At 51.8% G+C, this 15,614-nt stretch overlaps 1 protein-coding gene across 4 annotated transcripts in view; it reads right to left on the bottom strand.

The window, feature by feature from the left end:
• AP2A2 (adaptor related protein complex 2 subunit alpha 2) overlaps positions 1 to 15,614 on the bottom strand; it is an 88,114-nt gene that overhangs the window by 39,439 nt on the left and 33,061 nt on the right. For all 4 annotated transcript variants that reach the window (XM_030802106.1, XM_030802107.1, XM_030802109.1 and 1 more), the window contains exons 2-4: positions 13,620 to 13,688; positions 3,641 to 3,783; positions 1,616 to 1,809 (exon numbers count right to left, since the gene is read on the bottom strand). In XM_030802106.1, the coding sequence (XP_030657966.1) occupies positions 1,616 to 1,809; positions 3,641 to 3,783; positions 13,620 to 13,688 (406 nt within the window). The remainder of the gene's footprint in view (positions 1 to 1,615; positions 1,810 to 3,640; positions 3,784 to 13,619; positions 13,689 to 15,614) is intronic.

The following is a 15,614-nucleotide window of genomic DNA, read 5'->3' on the forward strand; positions in this document are numbered from 1 at the left end:
AAGCACCTACTAGGGACCTGGTACTGTTCAAGATGCTGGGTTTGTAAAGCGGCCACCGCAGTGGAGAGAAACCTCAGAGCCCAGGAAGCTTCCACCCCGAGGGTGGAAACAGGTAATAAACAGGCAAGCAACAACCCTGGGGGCAGGAGGAGAGGGAGGGCCAGGAGGCCGTGGCCCTGAGGCAGAATCCACTGGACCTTCTGGCTGGTTCTGATCCCCAGCCCCACCCTCCCTCTCCTGCACCAGCGCCCTCTGATCATTCAAGCCTTCCTCCCATCTTGGGCACTCTGTTTTCGGGGCGCCCACCACGTGCTCTGCCACCTATGACTGAATGACCTGAGGAGCAACGGTGCCTTCAGGCCCTGTGCCTGCTCCCCCAGCTCTGCAGTTCTGCTCCTGTCCATCCTGCTGCGGGGTCACCCATCTCTGAGCTCTTGCGCTTCTGAATATCTGTCTTCTCGGGGTTGTGCTGCGGTCTCTCTGCCAGCCGGGCTCCTCCTCGACTCACAGCTGACAGGAGGCTGCCTCATTCTCTATTGTGGAGCATCCTGTGCGGTGTGGGGTGCAGCACCCTGGTCTCTACCCACTATGACAACCAAAATGCCCCAAGACACAGCCCAGTGCCCTCACAAAGCCAACGTGGCCCAGTTGAGACACCAGTCTAGGCCTGTTTCTCTCATGCCTTCCCACCACCTTCTCTCCAGTCCTCACTGTGTGGTCTGGGTGGATGTCCACCCACTCTCCCATGGCCTGAGGCCTAGCTCAGCCGGGTGGCACCATGTGGGTGAGAGGTCAGTTTCCCAACTCCGCAGCATATCCTGGAACACACAGGTGGGGGCCCTGCCTGTGGCACAGACACCCCAGGGTTGCTTTAAGCTCTTCCAGAGCTGATGACTCAGCCCCACAAGGCTTCTCTCCAAATTAACAAGGGACGGAACAGATAGCCAAGGGCGCTCCGGCATGGTGCTCAGCTTCTCCAAGTGAAGCCCTTGGGAAAGGGCGCGAGGAGGAGCTGCCACGAGATGCATCGTTCTACCCAGTGCCCTGCGGGGCTGAAGCCCCTCCTTGGTTTTGCTGGCAGGGTTTGGGCGTTTTCTTTGATCTGTGTTTTGAATCTCAGTGGTATTAGATTGCACTTTACTTGAAATCTAAACTTGTAATTCTCTTTTTGCTTTGGAGACGGGGTCTCGCTCTGTCGCCCAGGCTGGAGTGCAGTGGCATGAACACGGCTCACTGCAGCCTTGACTTCCTGGGCTCAAGCAATCCTCCTGCCTCAGCCTACCATAGCTGGGACGACAGGAGCACGCCACCACACCTGGCTAATTTTGTAAAACTGTTTGTAGAGATGGGATCTCCCTATGTTGCCCAGGCTGGTCTTGAACTCCTGGGCTCAAGCGATTCTCCCACCTTGGCCTCCTACAGTCCTGGGATTAGAGGCATGAGCCACCACGCCCGGCCTAAACTTGTAATTCTGGATCCCACCTTAGGCTACATCTCATCTCCCATAAGATGGGGAGAGTAAAACATTTCCTAGGCTAAGCAGCTCCATATTTGATGTATTTGGCATGAAAGCAGCACATCTTCAGCAGGAGCCCGGCATGAGTCCAGCACATACCCGGCTACGAGGACCTTAGGGATCTCCCCAGCGAAGGCCTCGGCCATCTCCCGGCTGCCCACGCTGGCGATGCAGTGCAGGGCCAGGCCCATGAAGGTGGGGTTGCGGCTGGCCAGGTCATTCTTGATGGCGTTGTTGATCAGGCGGATCAGCTCACTGTTCGAGTTCACCAACACAGAGATGAAAAGGTAGCCCTGCGTTCCAAAAGACAGGAGAAGAGAAAGCTCATGACAATCCAAGTCCGCCTGTGGCCCTGAGTCACCCAACAAGCAGTGACACACAGACACGGAAGCAGCCCGGGCACCACCCACGCACCCAGGGCACTGCTGTGGGAGCTGCGCCTCTCAGGACTCAGCAAACGTCTGTCCCAGTGGAACCGAGGACGCCTCCGCTACGATGCTCTCATGGCGCAGCGTTCCTGTGGGGCACACCTGACTAGCGTGCCATGAGCCAGACGCCAACAGGAACCGGACCCCGCGGTCCCACTCACTTCACTGTGGGCCACGCATCTGAGTGTTCCGGACGTCACACTATCCTCAACTTAAGATGGGAGGGAACCTTCACCGACAGGCTGATTTTAGCTACAATGATGTCCAGAAACCCAGCTGCCTATTCCCTCCCACTCTTTAACCTGCCTGTGTCACAGCCTCACGCCGCCCCCCACCACCCCCACTGACCCAGGGCAAACCCCAGTCCTGTGTCACTGCCACTTCTTCCCAGCCATCCTCAAAGGTCACACCCTCCCCACCCAAAGGGAAACAGTGGTTTTCTCCAGACCCAACCCATCACTGACCACCCAGGTTAAAGATGTGCCCAGCTTCCCACAGCTCCCAGGAAGATGCCACGAGGGAGCTCCCGCCCTTCCAAACACCACTGCCCTTTCAGCCCTGCACTTGCACGCCCAAGCCACTGCCAGGCACCACCTGCTCTGCTGGCCCTGCTCCTCCCACTCTCAGCCCCCAGCAGTTAACTTACCCTCTCCCTCCAGCCTCAGCTCAACACACCCACCCCCACTCCCTCTCTCAAATCCTTTCAAATTCTGTGTCTGTGGAGCCATGTGACACCCATCTCCCCCAGGACAAGGAAAGGGCCCAAGTTCTGGTCCCTGTGCCTCTGTCCTCAAGGCTAATCCCCCATCCCCCCCAACACTGCGTGGTGCACCACAGGCACTCCACAAATGCTTGTTGAATAAATACCAATACTTATCAAAACCCCTGAGACATCTAGAGTCTCTCTTAATTTCTCTAAGTTAAATTTTTTGACAAATGGAAGAAAATATTACTTTATACCACCAGGGAAAACACAGAAATAATGTGACAACAAGAGACTACACAGCTCAACTTGCAGAGCCCAAGAAGGCTTCAAAAGCAGAGTGACAGGACACTGTGCATCAGCCCGGCAAGGGCTGGGGAGATGGTGGGGCGAGCACCCTCCACGGAGTGACAGGACACCATGCGTGGCTGGGGAGACGGTGGGCCGAGCACCCTCCGCACCAAGACCCAGCCATGTGCCTCCAACGCCTACTGCAGAAACAAAGCTGTCCAAGGGGCCACAGGACAGGTCTACTTGGGACAGTGTGTCAACAAGGCACTGTGGCAGGGAGACATCCTCCCCTCCTCTGGAGGCCAACCTCATGGGCACAGGGCACCAACCACATCAAACGCTGGGCCGCGTGCAGCACGCTCCAGACCAACCGGGAAGTCCTGAAACTCGCCGAAAGGGAGGTTGCGAAGAAAGGTGGGAAAGGCATGGCCACCTCATCAGGAGAACCGCATGCAAGGGGAGGAACCCTGTGAGGGCATCGGGGCTTCCTGAAGAACACAAAGATTGGGCGGGAAGGGAGCCCTCAGGGTGTTGGCAGCAGGTGCTAACATGGACTGGGCACGCGTCTCCATCTGCAGCAGACCCACGTGGCTCATGTCAGCTGTGGGTAGAGAAGGAAGCAGAGGCCCTACGCGGGCACGGGGACTCAGTCCTGCCAGGCACACGCCACCCTCCACCGCCTCCACCTGCAGCGATACTCACGATCTGCTTTTCCGTGTATCTGTTTGAACTCAGCAGGTTCACAGCCTCCATGTGTCCAAAGTCAATGTCATGACCAAGGAGAAAGATGAAGAGCAACTTGCAGACGTACTTTTTTTTACTATAGCCATCAAGAGCCTTGTCACCTACAGAAAAGGTGGGGAAGAGGTTTTATTCCAGGCGGGCAGAGGCAGGGGAGAGGGGAGAGCAGAGGGCAGTACAGCAGTACAGCAGGCAGCACGGACAAGCCTCCAAGAGAGGGGTGGCCAGGCCCAGGCAGGTGCAGTGCAGATGCTGCTGAGCATGAATAACCTTTCTAAACTCGTGGTACTCATGAGAATCCAAGTTTTTTATTTCCCTTTTAAAAACAGGCACCAGAACATCTGGCAACAAGAGTTCTACCCTCCCACAACAACCCTGGGCAGGTGCAGCCCAGCTGGCCCTCACAGGGCCTCACTCCAACCAGCCAAAATCCCACAGAGGGCCCTGCTGTGATGGAACTTGCAAACCCTGCCTTCAACCATCAAGCTTGTCTTTGAAATCAGTTTAATTTAGGCAGATGAACACAGTCTAAACTATCTGCCACTTCACAGCCATTCTAGGGCAAATCAGCTGGTCATGAAAACAAGGGCCACACGCGATGGCCCCTAGGGCTTCTGTTTCTCTGCCCTCATCGCAGTCTGTCTGAGCCCCTCACAAGGGATCACGGCAGGGCAGGTTCAAAACATGTAATTGGCAGAATATAAAATTCCAAAATATAAAACCAAGCCTTAAAAAAAGGGCCATTCTGGGCCCGGCGCAGTGGCTCACGCCTGTAATCCCAGCACTTTGGGAGGCCAAGGCGGGCGGATCACCTGAGGTCAGGAGTTCGAGACCAGCCTCAACATGGAGAAACCCCATCTCTAGTAAAAATACAAAATTAGCTGGGCATGGTGGCTCACGCCTGTAATCCCAGCTACTCGAGAGGCTGAGGCAGGAGAATTGCTTGAACCTGGGAGGCGGAGGTTGCGGTGAGCCGAGATCACGCCATTGCACTCCAGCCTGGGCAACAAAAGTGAAATCCTACCTTAGAAAAGAAAAAAAAAAAACGGGCCGTTCTGCATTGCCAGGAGTTTCTATCCCACCTGAGAGGTGAGGGAGTGTCCCTCAGAGCCAGCCTCCAGCAGGCTGTGGAGGGCAGCAGGAAAGGCGGCCTTGTGCAGGCCAAGTCTCACGGAGACTCTGCTGCCACAGCGTGAAGGAACGCAGGCTGGGAGGACAGCTCAGCCACGCCAGCCGCTCTGGCCCCCTTCTTGTGAAGGGCTGGGGCGCTCACACCTCCATGGACAACCTCTCAGGCTGTGTAGAATACAGACCGGCCACACTTCCTGGGGAACGGTGCATCACCAGTCGGCCAGTCAGCTGGATGCTGCACTCTGAGGAGCTCATGAGAAACCCCCCTCCTTGTCAGCGGCAAAGTAACATAATTTAAAAGACCAGATGATATAAATAAAAGCAGACCCGACCTGGTTCCTCCCTCCCCCACCCATGAAGTTCATTCCTCCCTCCCCCAGCCCCGACCCAGTTATCTGCTTGCTGTGCCCAAGGGGTCCCAGCAGACACGTTCTCCGTGCCCTGTTTGTGTAGGAGGGCACACACAGCTGAGCACGGGCTGCGCAGCAGAGATCCTCCACTGGGAAGCCCCAGCACCGTGTCTCCTACCCAGCCCAGATTCCATCACCTGCTGGAAGCCGCCTTGGACAACCACAGCCAAAAATACTGCTTGACCTCCTCCTCCCTCTGGAGACTTCCCTGTTACTCAGAGCACCTCTCAAAGGAAAAAATAACTGACAGGGGAGAGGACCAACGGCCCAACTGGGCTGAGTTTTGTGGGACGGGGATGGGGATGGAGACAGAGACAGGGATGGAGACAGAGACAGGCTCTCTCTGAGAGGAGCCGACCAGCCTCTGCTCCTGCGGGACCCCAGACGAAGAGCTGCTCTAGAGCTCCCGGGTGCTGGGAAACTTAGGCCTACCTTTAGAAGCTGAGCCCACTGGACAGTGAGGGTGATGCAGGATCACCTCTGGGCCTCCCAGGGATGTCACAGAGCACTCCCCTGGGCACACCACCCCTGTTGCGTAAGCATCGTGAGGGGCAGCGGAAGTCGCCAGCGCGAGGAGAAAGCCACAGTGCTCAGTCCTGCTGCTCATGTGGCAGCATGTGGATTCCTGGCCTAACCCAGGGCCACAGGAAACAAGCAGCAATGCTCGCTCCACACCCTCACCCATCTCGGTGGGGCAGGTGGCAGGTGAGCCCGCCAGCTCCCCTGGCAGGAGCCACCGTGAAGTTTATCGCTCCTGAAAGGACCTAGACTGATACAGTCTTCAAAATGCTAGCTTCAGTACTGGGCTAGAATTACTTTTTTATATTCTAGTAATTTCAAAATGTTGAGTTGAACTTTAATATTCTGAGCTACAAAAGGCGGAGGATAACAGTAATACCTGTCTCCTTGGTTTGTGCAGATCAGAGGAGAGAATGGCTGGGAAACCTCATCCTAAACCATAAAAGGATCACGATTAAGTTTGGGCTCCAGTCTGAAAGATGCAGCCACTTGCTTGTCTTGTGGTCTCAGACATATTCCTTAACCTCTCTGAGCCCAGCTTTCTCAGCAGGTTATTATAAAAATGAAACAGGGCCGGGCGCGGTGGCTCACGCCTGTAATTCCAGCACTTCGGGAGGCCAAGGCGGGAGGATCACGAGGTCAGGAGATCAAGACCATCCTGGCTAACACAGTGAAACCCTGTCTCTACTAAAAATACAAAAATAAGCCGGGCGTGCTGGCGGGCGCCTGTAGTCCCAGCTACTCGGGAGGCTGAGGAAGGAGAATGGCGTGAACCTGGAAGACAGAGGTTGCAGTGAGCCGAGATCGCGCCACTGCACTCCAGCCTGGGTGACAGAGCGAGACTCCATCTCAAAAAAAATAAATAAAATAAAATAATAAAATGAAACAGCACAGCACACAAGGAGCATCACGTGTCTGAGGCAATGTAAGGTCACAACACAGGTTTATGAGCACCATCTTTCACTGACTCATCAGACGATAAAATGTGACAAAATGTCTACCTCAGAATGACTGAAACCGGCTTGTTTTTGTTTTGTTTTGTTTTGTTTTGTTTTTCCCAGACAGTCTTGCTCTGTTGCCCAGGCTGGAGTGCAGTGGTGCAATCTTGGCTCACTGCAACCTCCACCTCCCAGGTTCAAGCGATTCTCATGCCTCTCTGCCTCCCGAGTAGCTGGGATTACAGGCGCCCGCCACCACACCCGGCTAATTTTTGTATTTTTAGTAGACACGGGGTTTCACCATGTTGGCCAGGCTAGTCTCAAACTCCTGACCTGGTGATCTGCCCACCTCTGCCTCCTAAAGTGCTGGGATTACAGGCGTGAGCCACCACGCCCAGCCTGGTATTTTTTTATAACAAAATATCAAGTAGAATAAGATAAACTGGAGAGTGAGTCAGGAACCAGAGCCTCCAGGCTTTCTCTTGACCTGAAAGTTGGGAAGAGGGACAGTGCCCTGACTGGTCAGCAGCCATCTGGTCACCAGCCAGAGGCACTGCTGGCTCCACACTCTCCAACCCCCACAGCCTACATGAGGCTCACACCCTCGGAGGCAGGGTGGGGACTCCTTCCACTTCCTCACCAACGCACACCGGCCCCAACAACAGTGTGTGGCACAAGGCAGTTGCTCAATCAATTTTTGCCTTTTACATCAATGAATTAATAATCAAGCAAACGGCAAAATGAAAAACAGGCTGCCCAAGTGAAAGAAAAAATAAAGTGTTTTGTCTGGAGACAAGGTCTCGCTCTGCCACCCAGGCTGGAGTGCAATGGCATGACCACGGCTCACTGCAGCCTCAACCTCCTAGGCTCAAGTGATCCTCCCACCTCAGCCTCCCAAGTAGCTGGGACCACAGGCATGTGCAACCACGCATGGCTAATTTTTTGTACTGTTAGTGGAGATTTTTAGGGTTTCACCATGTTGCCCAGGCTGGTCTTGAACTCCTGAGCTTAAGTGATCTGCCTGCCTCGGCCTCCCAAAGTGCTAGGATTATAGGCATGAGCCACCGCGCCCGGCCTATTTAGCAAATTAATGTGTACAACCTGGGAAACTCCTGGAGCTGATCAATAATAAGAAATTACCAGCCAGGTGCAGTGGCTTATGCCTGTATTCCCACCATTTTTGGGAGGATTCACTTGAGGTGGGTGAGTTCACCTGAGGCCATGAATTCGTGATCAGCCTGGGAAACATAGCGAGACCCCATCTCTACAACAAGTTTTAAAATTTGCTGGGCGTGGTGGTGCACACCTGTAGTCCTAGACACTCGGGAGGTGGAAGCAGGAGGATCACCGGAGCCCAGGAAGTCAAGGCTGCAGTGAGTTAGGATCATGCCACAGCACTCCAGCCTGGGCAACAGAACAAGACCCTGTCTCTTTAAAAAAGAAAGAAAGAAACTACCATGTCTCTGTAGAGTATGAGAACACAACAGCTGTTTTCTAAAGGCTTAAAGATGGAAGGCACACCCGTGAACATCCCAGTAGCTCCCCTGGGCTCCCGCAAGCATGGCAGGTGCACATAAGCACTGATTTCTTGCCCATGCGTCTGCAGGTCAGCTGGGACTGCCATCAAGACACCGTCAGATCTGGACAGGCCTGCTGTGCATGGCTCTGCTCCAGGCCCATGCCACCCAAAGCACGTTCTTACCATAGCAGAGGTAGGAAGAGCCCAGAGGGGAGACTCCCTTAAAGTTGAGGTTGGGACTGACATGAACACCTCTGTCCACACACCTTAGGCCACACATCAGATGGTCACACCTAACAACCCTCACTAAAGGATAAAGATCACAGGGAAGCCATTTGGGCCTACAGTTTTCTTGATGGCAAACAAGTATGGATTCAACTCTCTGAAGTTCACTGCACAACTGAAGAAACTCCACAGACAGACATGACCACCAGACACAATGCACTGACGTGACCTACACATCTCCTGCTGTCCTGCCCATTCCATGCTTTCCATCTCCACGCTTCCATCTGGGATTATTTCCTTTGGAATTTCCCACTCGTTCCGTGCTTTCCATCTCCACGCTTCCATCTGGGATTATTTCCTTTGGAATTTCCCACCTGTTCCATGCTTTCCATCTCCACGCTTCCATCTGGGATTATTTCCACTGGAATTTCCCACTCGTTCCGAGCTTTCCATCTCCACCCTTCCATCTGGGATTATTTCCACCAGAATTTCCCGCCCGTTCTGTGCTTTCCATCTCCACCCTTCCATCTGGGATTATTTCCACCGGAATTTCCTGCCCGTTCCGTGCTTTCCATCTCCACGCTTCCATCTGGGATTATTTCCACTGGAATTTCCCACTCGTTCCGAGCTTTCCATCTCCACCCTTCCATCTGGGATTATTTCCACCAGAATTTCCCGCCCGTTCTGTGCTTTCCATCTCCACCCTTCCATCTGGGATTATTTCCTGCCCGTTCCGTGCTTTCCATCTCCACGCTTCCATCTGGGATTATTTCCACTGGAATTTCCCGCCCGTTCCGTGCTTTCCATCTCCACATTTCCATCTGGGATTATCTCCACTGGAATTTCCCACTTGTTCCGTGCTTTCCATCTCCATGCTTCCATCTGGGATTATTTCCTTTGGAATTTCCCACTCGTTCCATGCTTTCCATCTCCACGCTTCCATCTGGGATTATTTCCTTTGGAATTTCCTGCCCGTTCCATGCCTTCCATGTCCACGCTTCCATCTGGGATTATTTCCTTTGGAATTTCCTGCCCGTTCCGTGCTTTCCATCTCCACACTTCCATCTGGGATTATTTCCATTGGAATTTCCTTTAACACAGGCCTTCTGGTAGGAAATTCTTTCCATTTCTGTCTTCAGCAGGTATTTTTTAGCTTCATTCTTAAAAAGCATTTTTGTTGGATATCAATTCTTTCCCTGGTTGTAACTTTCCCAACATTTTGAGGTTGTGTAGAGCACCCCCATGTCAAGACACCCAGCGGCAAGTCTGGAAGAGGGCTGGCTCGCTGACAGTTCACTCTGCCCTATGGGTATTCCCTCTGGGTGAGGCCTTCAGTTCACAGTGGAAGTGGGTCTCCAGTCTTTGATTATCATCCCTCTAGACAAGGCTCCTCAGCCCTGGCACCACTGACACCCTGGCCAAGGCCTCTGTTGTGGGGGCCACTCTATGCACTTCGCGTGCGTGCCTGTGGTCCCAGTTACTTGGAAGGCTGAGGTGGAAGGATGGCTTGAGCCCCGGGGGTTGAGGCTGCAGTGAGCTGTGATTGCACTGGGCAGCCTGGTCAACAGAGCAAGATCTTGTCTCAGTAAATCAATAGATCAATCAATCGATCAATTGTTTTCAGCAGAAGGGTTGGTCTAAATCAGCAGTGCTCACACAGCAGCCTCATGCCACATGCAGTTAGTGAGCAAGTGAAACAGCCAGTCCAAAGTTAGACTCACTCTTAAGTGTGACACACACACACACTAGACTTCAAAGACCTGGTATAAAATAACTCAGTATCGGGAGGGGGGAGGGACAGCATTAGGAGATATACCTAATGCTAAATAACGAGTTAATGGGTGCAGCAAACCAACATGGCACATGGATACATATGTAACAAACCTGCACATTGTGCACATGTACCCTAAAACCTAAAGTATAATAATAAAATAAAATAAAAATAAAAATAAATAAAATAAAAAAGAAATACTTCAGAAGTATCTTACAATAAAAAATAAATAAATAACTCAGTATCTTGGTTTTTGTAGTTGTTTTTTTTTTTTTCTGAGACAGAGTCTCACTCTGTTGCCCAGGCTGGAGTGCACCGGCACGATCTCGGCTCACTGCAACCTCTACCTCCTAGGTTCAAGCGATTCTCCTGCCTCAGCCTCCTGAGTAGCTGGGATTACAGGCGCCCGCCACCATGCCCAGCTAATTCTTGTATTTTTAATAGATACGGGGTTTCGCCATGTTGGTCAGGCTGGTCTCAAACTCCTGACCTCAAGTGATCCAGCCACCTCGGCCTCCCCAAGGGGCTGGGATTACAGGCGTGAGCCACCGTCCTGGCGAGTTTTTTTTTCCAATTGATTACAACGAAATTTTAGATATACTGAACTAAATAAAATATATTATTAATTTCATTTGCTCCTTTTTACTTTTTTACAATGAGGCTGCCAGAACATTTAGACCTATGAGTGTGACTGATACTGTATTTCTAAATTGGACAGCACAGCTCTAAGTCATCTCATCTACCCACAGCTGGCAGGGCAGGCCTCAGGCAGCACATTTCTTACGGACAAGGAGTAGATTTTCTTCTGTGTCTGCTGCCGCCACCCAGGGTACGTGCGCGCTCAACAAAAGCCAACAGATCACTGTGTAGGAAGGGCCACCTTCCCTATCTAGGACAGCCAGACAGGCATGAAGTCTCCTTTAGTCCCAAAACATTTATACAGAGTTTATTAAAAAAAAATTTTTTTTTTGAGATGGAGTCTTGCTGTTTCTCCCAGGCTGGAGTGCAATGGCGAGATCTCGGCTCACTGCAACCTCCACTTTCCCAGTTCAAGCGATTCTCCTGCCTCAGCCTCCCAAGTAGCTGGGACTATAGGCATGCGCCACCACACCCAGCTAATTTTTCTATTTTTAGTAAAGATGGGGTTTCACCATGTTGGCCAGGCTGGTCTCGAACTCCCGACCTCAAGCGATCCGCCCACCTCGGCCTCCCAAAGTGCTGGGATTATAGGCGTGAGCCACCATGCCTGGCCCCCACTTTTTTTTTTGAGATGGAGTTTTGCTCGTCACCCAGGCTGGAGTACAATGGCGCGATCTCAGCTCACTGCAACCTCCACCTCCCACATTAGAGCAATTCTCCTGCCTCAGCCTCCCGAGTAGCTGGGTTTACAGGCATGTGCCACCATGCCCGGCTAAATTTTTTTGTATTTTTTAATAGAGATGGGGTTTTACCATGTTGGTCAGGCTGGTTTTAAACTCCTGACCTCAAGTGATCCACTCGCCTCAGCCTCCCAAAGTGCTGGGATTATAGGCGTGAGCCACCACACCTGGCCAGAGTTTGTAAATTTAACAGCCTAACAAAGTCTTTAAAGTTACACCTCAACAAATTAGATTATTATTCTGAAACCTATAAAAATCTTCCATTCAAATTTAATCTTTACCATTCTGAAGGCCACGAACTCTTTGCACAATAACAAAATGGATTCACACTGGCTGGGTGCTGGTTTCTTTTCAAGCAATTTCTATGTATTTCCTCATTTCCTCACAATGAGCACAGCAGACGCAGATCCCGTTCAGTGAAGGCCCAGTGACACCAAGAGTAAGGCTGGCTTTGTCAGGGTCAGGCTCCCCCAGGTTGAGAGCCACGGCTGAGCAAGAGGGTGCCAGGGCGCAGCCCTTCCAACCCAGTGCCACCGCGTCCGGCCAGCAATGTGGGCCCCTGAGCTCCCTGATGGGCAGGTGGTGGCGACTGTGTCAGACCCACATCTCCATCTGCTTCTGCCCTTTACTTTTCACTAGTGTCACTCTGAATAACCCTTCTGTACACAGCCCATTTCAGAGTTCACATCCTGGAGAACCCAACTTGAGATCACTGGTTTCCCCATTCTACAGTTGAGAACAAAGGTGCACACCGGGCGCGGTGGCTCATGCCTGTAATCCCAGCACTCTGGGAGGCCAAAGCAGGCGGATCACCTGAGGTCGGGTGTCTGAGACCAGCCTGACCAACATGCAGAAACCTCGTCTCTACTAAAAATACAAAAACCAGCCGTGCGGGGTACAGTGGCTCACGCCTGTAATCCCAGCGCTTTGGGAGGCAGAGGCAGGTGGATCACTTGAGGTCAGGAGTTCAAGACCAGCCTGACCAACGTGGAGAAACCCCGTCTCTACTAAAAATACAAAAATCATCCAGGCCAGGCACAGTGGCTCACACCTGTAATCCCAGCACTTTGGGAGGCCAAGGCAGGCAGATCACTTGAGGCCGGGAGTTTGAGACCAGCCTGGCCAACATGGAGAAATCTCGTCTCTACTAAATAAAATTACAGGCATGTGGTGGCACACACCTGTAATCCCAGCTACTCGGGAGGCTGAGGCAGGAGAACCACTTGAACCTGGAAGGCAGAGGTTGCGGTGAGCCAAGATCGTGCCACCGCACTCCACACTGGGCAACAGAGCAAGACTCCATCTCAAAAAAAAAAAACAGAAAAAGAAACTACTAGATATCCATTCTCAAGCCCTCAAAAGCACCCATCCCATGAAACTCCAGGAGTCCCCAAGCTGTGTTCTGCCTGTCCCTCCAGTTCCACAGGGCTCAGGCTCAGCCCTCTCCCTGACTCATTGTGCCTGGGCAATTTCAGCTACACTGTGGCTAAGGTAGGTGAGCCAGGTCGCAAATCTGTAAACATTAACTGAAAAATTAAGGCTTGAAGGATTAACTGGGGTTTCAAAAATGTCCTAAGGGCTGAAAACTAAATCTGTACTTCACAATTCTTCAAAGTAAGGATGTTCAGGGAAGGCACTCAGCCCACACACTGGCTCAGAGACAGGCAGTCCACCAAGAGCGGGTCAGATCCTTGTTGACCGTCAGCAGGAGGCGTTCGGTGACGCCTTGCACAGAGCACTTCCCGTACTTGGTGTTTGTCCTCTGAACCCCCAGCACACCGGCCTGGTGGCTAATACTGTGACATGCAGCCGCGCACTGGACCAGTGCTGTTCCAGCTCCAGGAAAAGACCGGACACCAGGAGGGGCCGCCCCACCTAACCAGCTCCACACATGCCATTTCCTAATTCTGACAGAGCCCTGATAGAAACTGTACAAACTGAGAACTTCACTTTAGTGTGGGAGAAAAGAAGACAGTATTAAAAGATTGGGTTCTTACTACAGAAAATTTACAACAGGACATTTCATGGAAAAGGTTAAACATACTTACCTTTAAATTTTGATCTGATATTTGCCAGTTCCTTGTTTATCCTTTTTATTTCTGCTTCTTTACTTTTACCTAAGAACAAAAAGGCATTTTTATTTTAATTGATTTCTAAAGAAACACCATTTCTCTGATAAGACTGACACTCAGAGGCTGGGCGCGGTGGCTCACGCTTGTAATCCCAGCACTTTGGGAGGCCGAGGCGGGCGGATCACGAGGTCAGGAGATCGAGACCACAGTGAAACCTCGTCTCTACTAAAAATACAAAAAATTAGCCGGGCGTGGTGGCGGGCGCCTGTAGTCCCAGCTACTCAGAGAGGCTGAGGCAGGAGAATGGCGTGAACCCGGGAGGCGGAGCTTGCAGTGAGCCGAGATTGCGCCACTGCACTCCAGCCTGGGCGACAGAGCGAGACTCCGTCTCAAAAAAAAAAGACTGACACTCAGAACTCACGAATGGGATGAGGCCCCGTTTCAAGGCAGGAGAAAAGCCGAAGCAGACACCTGCCTCCAACCCAGAGCCAGCAGGAAGGGGCTGCAGCAGGGCCGGGGCCAGGACTGAGCCTAGGGGAAGGGGAGTGCCTGGGTCAGGACAGCAAAGGAGCAAGTCCTGAACCGCCCAGGCCAGCCGCTGCGCACCCCTCCACAGCACCATTTCTAACTCTACCTCTTCACCAAGCTCAGAACTCAAATACCTGCTGGATGTCTGCCATGATAAATCATCATCCGCTAATAACACAGAGGTTCACTCCTAAAATCAACTTCCACTGCCAAAAGCACACAGTTTTACTACTATAGGCTTCCAATTTTCTTTTATAAATTCACCTCCACAGTTTCTTCCTCGATCAACTGCAGTCACAAAACAGATGCAGCCTCTGCAACACGCATCCTTCAAGACTCAGCTCAGATGTGCCCGTTGAAATCAGCCTGCCTCCCCTGCCGTATGGACTGAATTTTTCTGTCCCCCCAAAATTCGTATGTTGAAGCCCTAACCCCAATGTCATGGTATCTGAAGATGGAACCTTTGGAAGGTGACTGGGTTTCGATGGGGTCATGAGGTGGGCCCTCATGATGGGATTAGCACTCCTACAAGAGAAGTCCTCAGCAAATACGGTTAGGTACTAATATCATTAATAATATTAGGAGTGCTCCCACCAACAGGCCCAAAGGCTAGCTTCTGTCCAAAGCAGAAAAGACTGATCTATTCAGTCTATCCGTTGATAGACATTACGACCTATCTGTTGTAAAATCTAGTCATTTAAAATAGTCTTTCTTTTTGGCTTATCCATCCCCAATGGCAATCAAAATATCTGAACTGACACATTTCAATTTCATATCTCTTATTTCAAAGCAATGCCCAGGATTTGTAATTATTCATAGTCATAAAATGATGGAATGTCAGGGCTACAGGTCCCTTAGTCTGCTCTGGCTGCCATGACAAAACACCCCAGACTGGGTGGCTGAAACAGTTTATCTTCTCACAGTCCTGGAGGCTGGAAGTCTGTGATCAACACGCCAGCAGGGTGGTTTCTGGTGAGGGCTCTCTTCCTGGCTTGCAGACAGCCACCTTCTATGTGCTGAAGTGGCCTTTCTTTCATGCATGCTTATGAAGCGAGCACACTCTCTCCTCCTCTTATAAGGCCGCCAATCCTACAGGATTAGGACCCCACCTCTATGACTTCATTTAACCTTAACTGCCTCCTGAAAGCCCTATCTCCAAATCCAGTCACACTGGGGTTGGGGCTTCAGCATATGAACTGGAGTGGAGCCACGGAGGCAACTCGGTCCACAGCTAGAGGGAACCTTCAAGACAGACTGATGCATTTGTTCCATAAATATCCACTGAGCACCTACAACTGTCCACACATTGTGCTGGGCACCAAGGCACAAGGATGAGCAAAAACAGACATGGTCTCTGTTACCCTCATGGAAGACACAGTCTGGCAGAAGACCGTTACTGATCAAGCAGTCGCACACCTATTTAATCACCATGTGCTGTGTAAG

Source organism: Nomascus leucogenys, chromosome 21, assembly GCF_006542625.1.
Source record: "Nomascus leucogenys isolate Asia chromosome 21, Asia_NLE_v1, whole genome shotgun sequence".
Classification (NCBI taxonomy): domain Eukaryota; kingdom Metazoa; phylum Chordata; class Mammalia; order Primates; family Hylobatidae; genus Nomascus; species Nomascus leucogenys.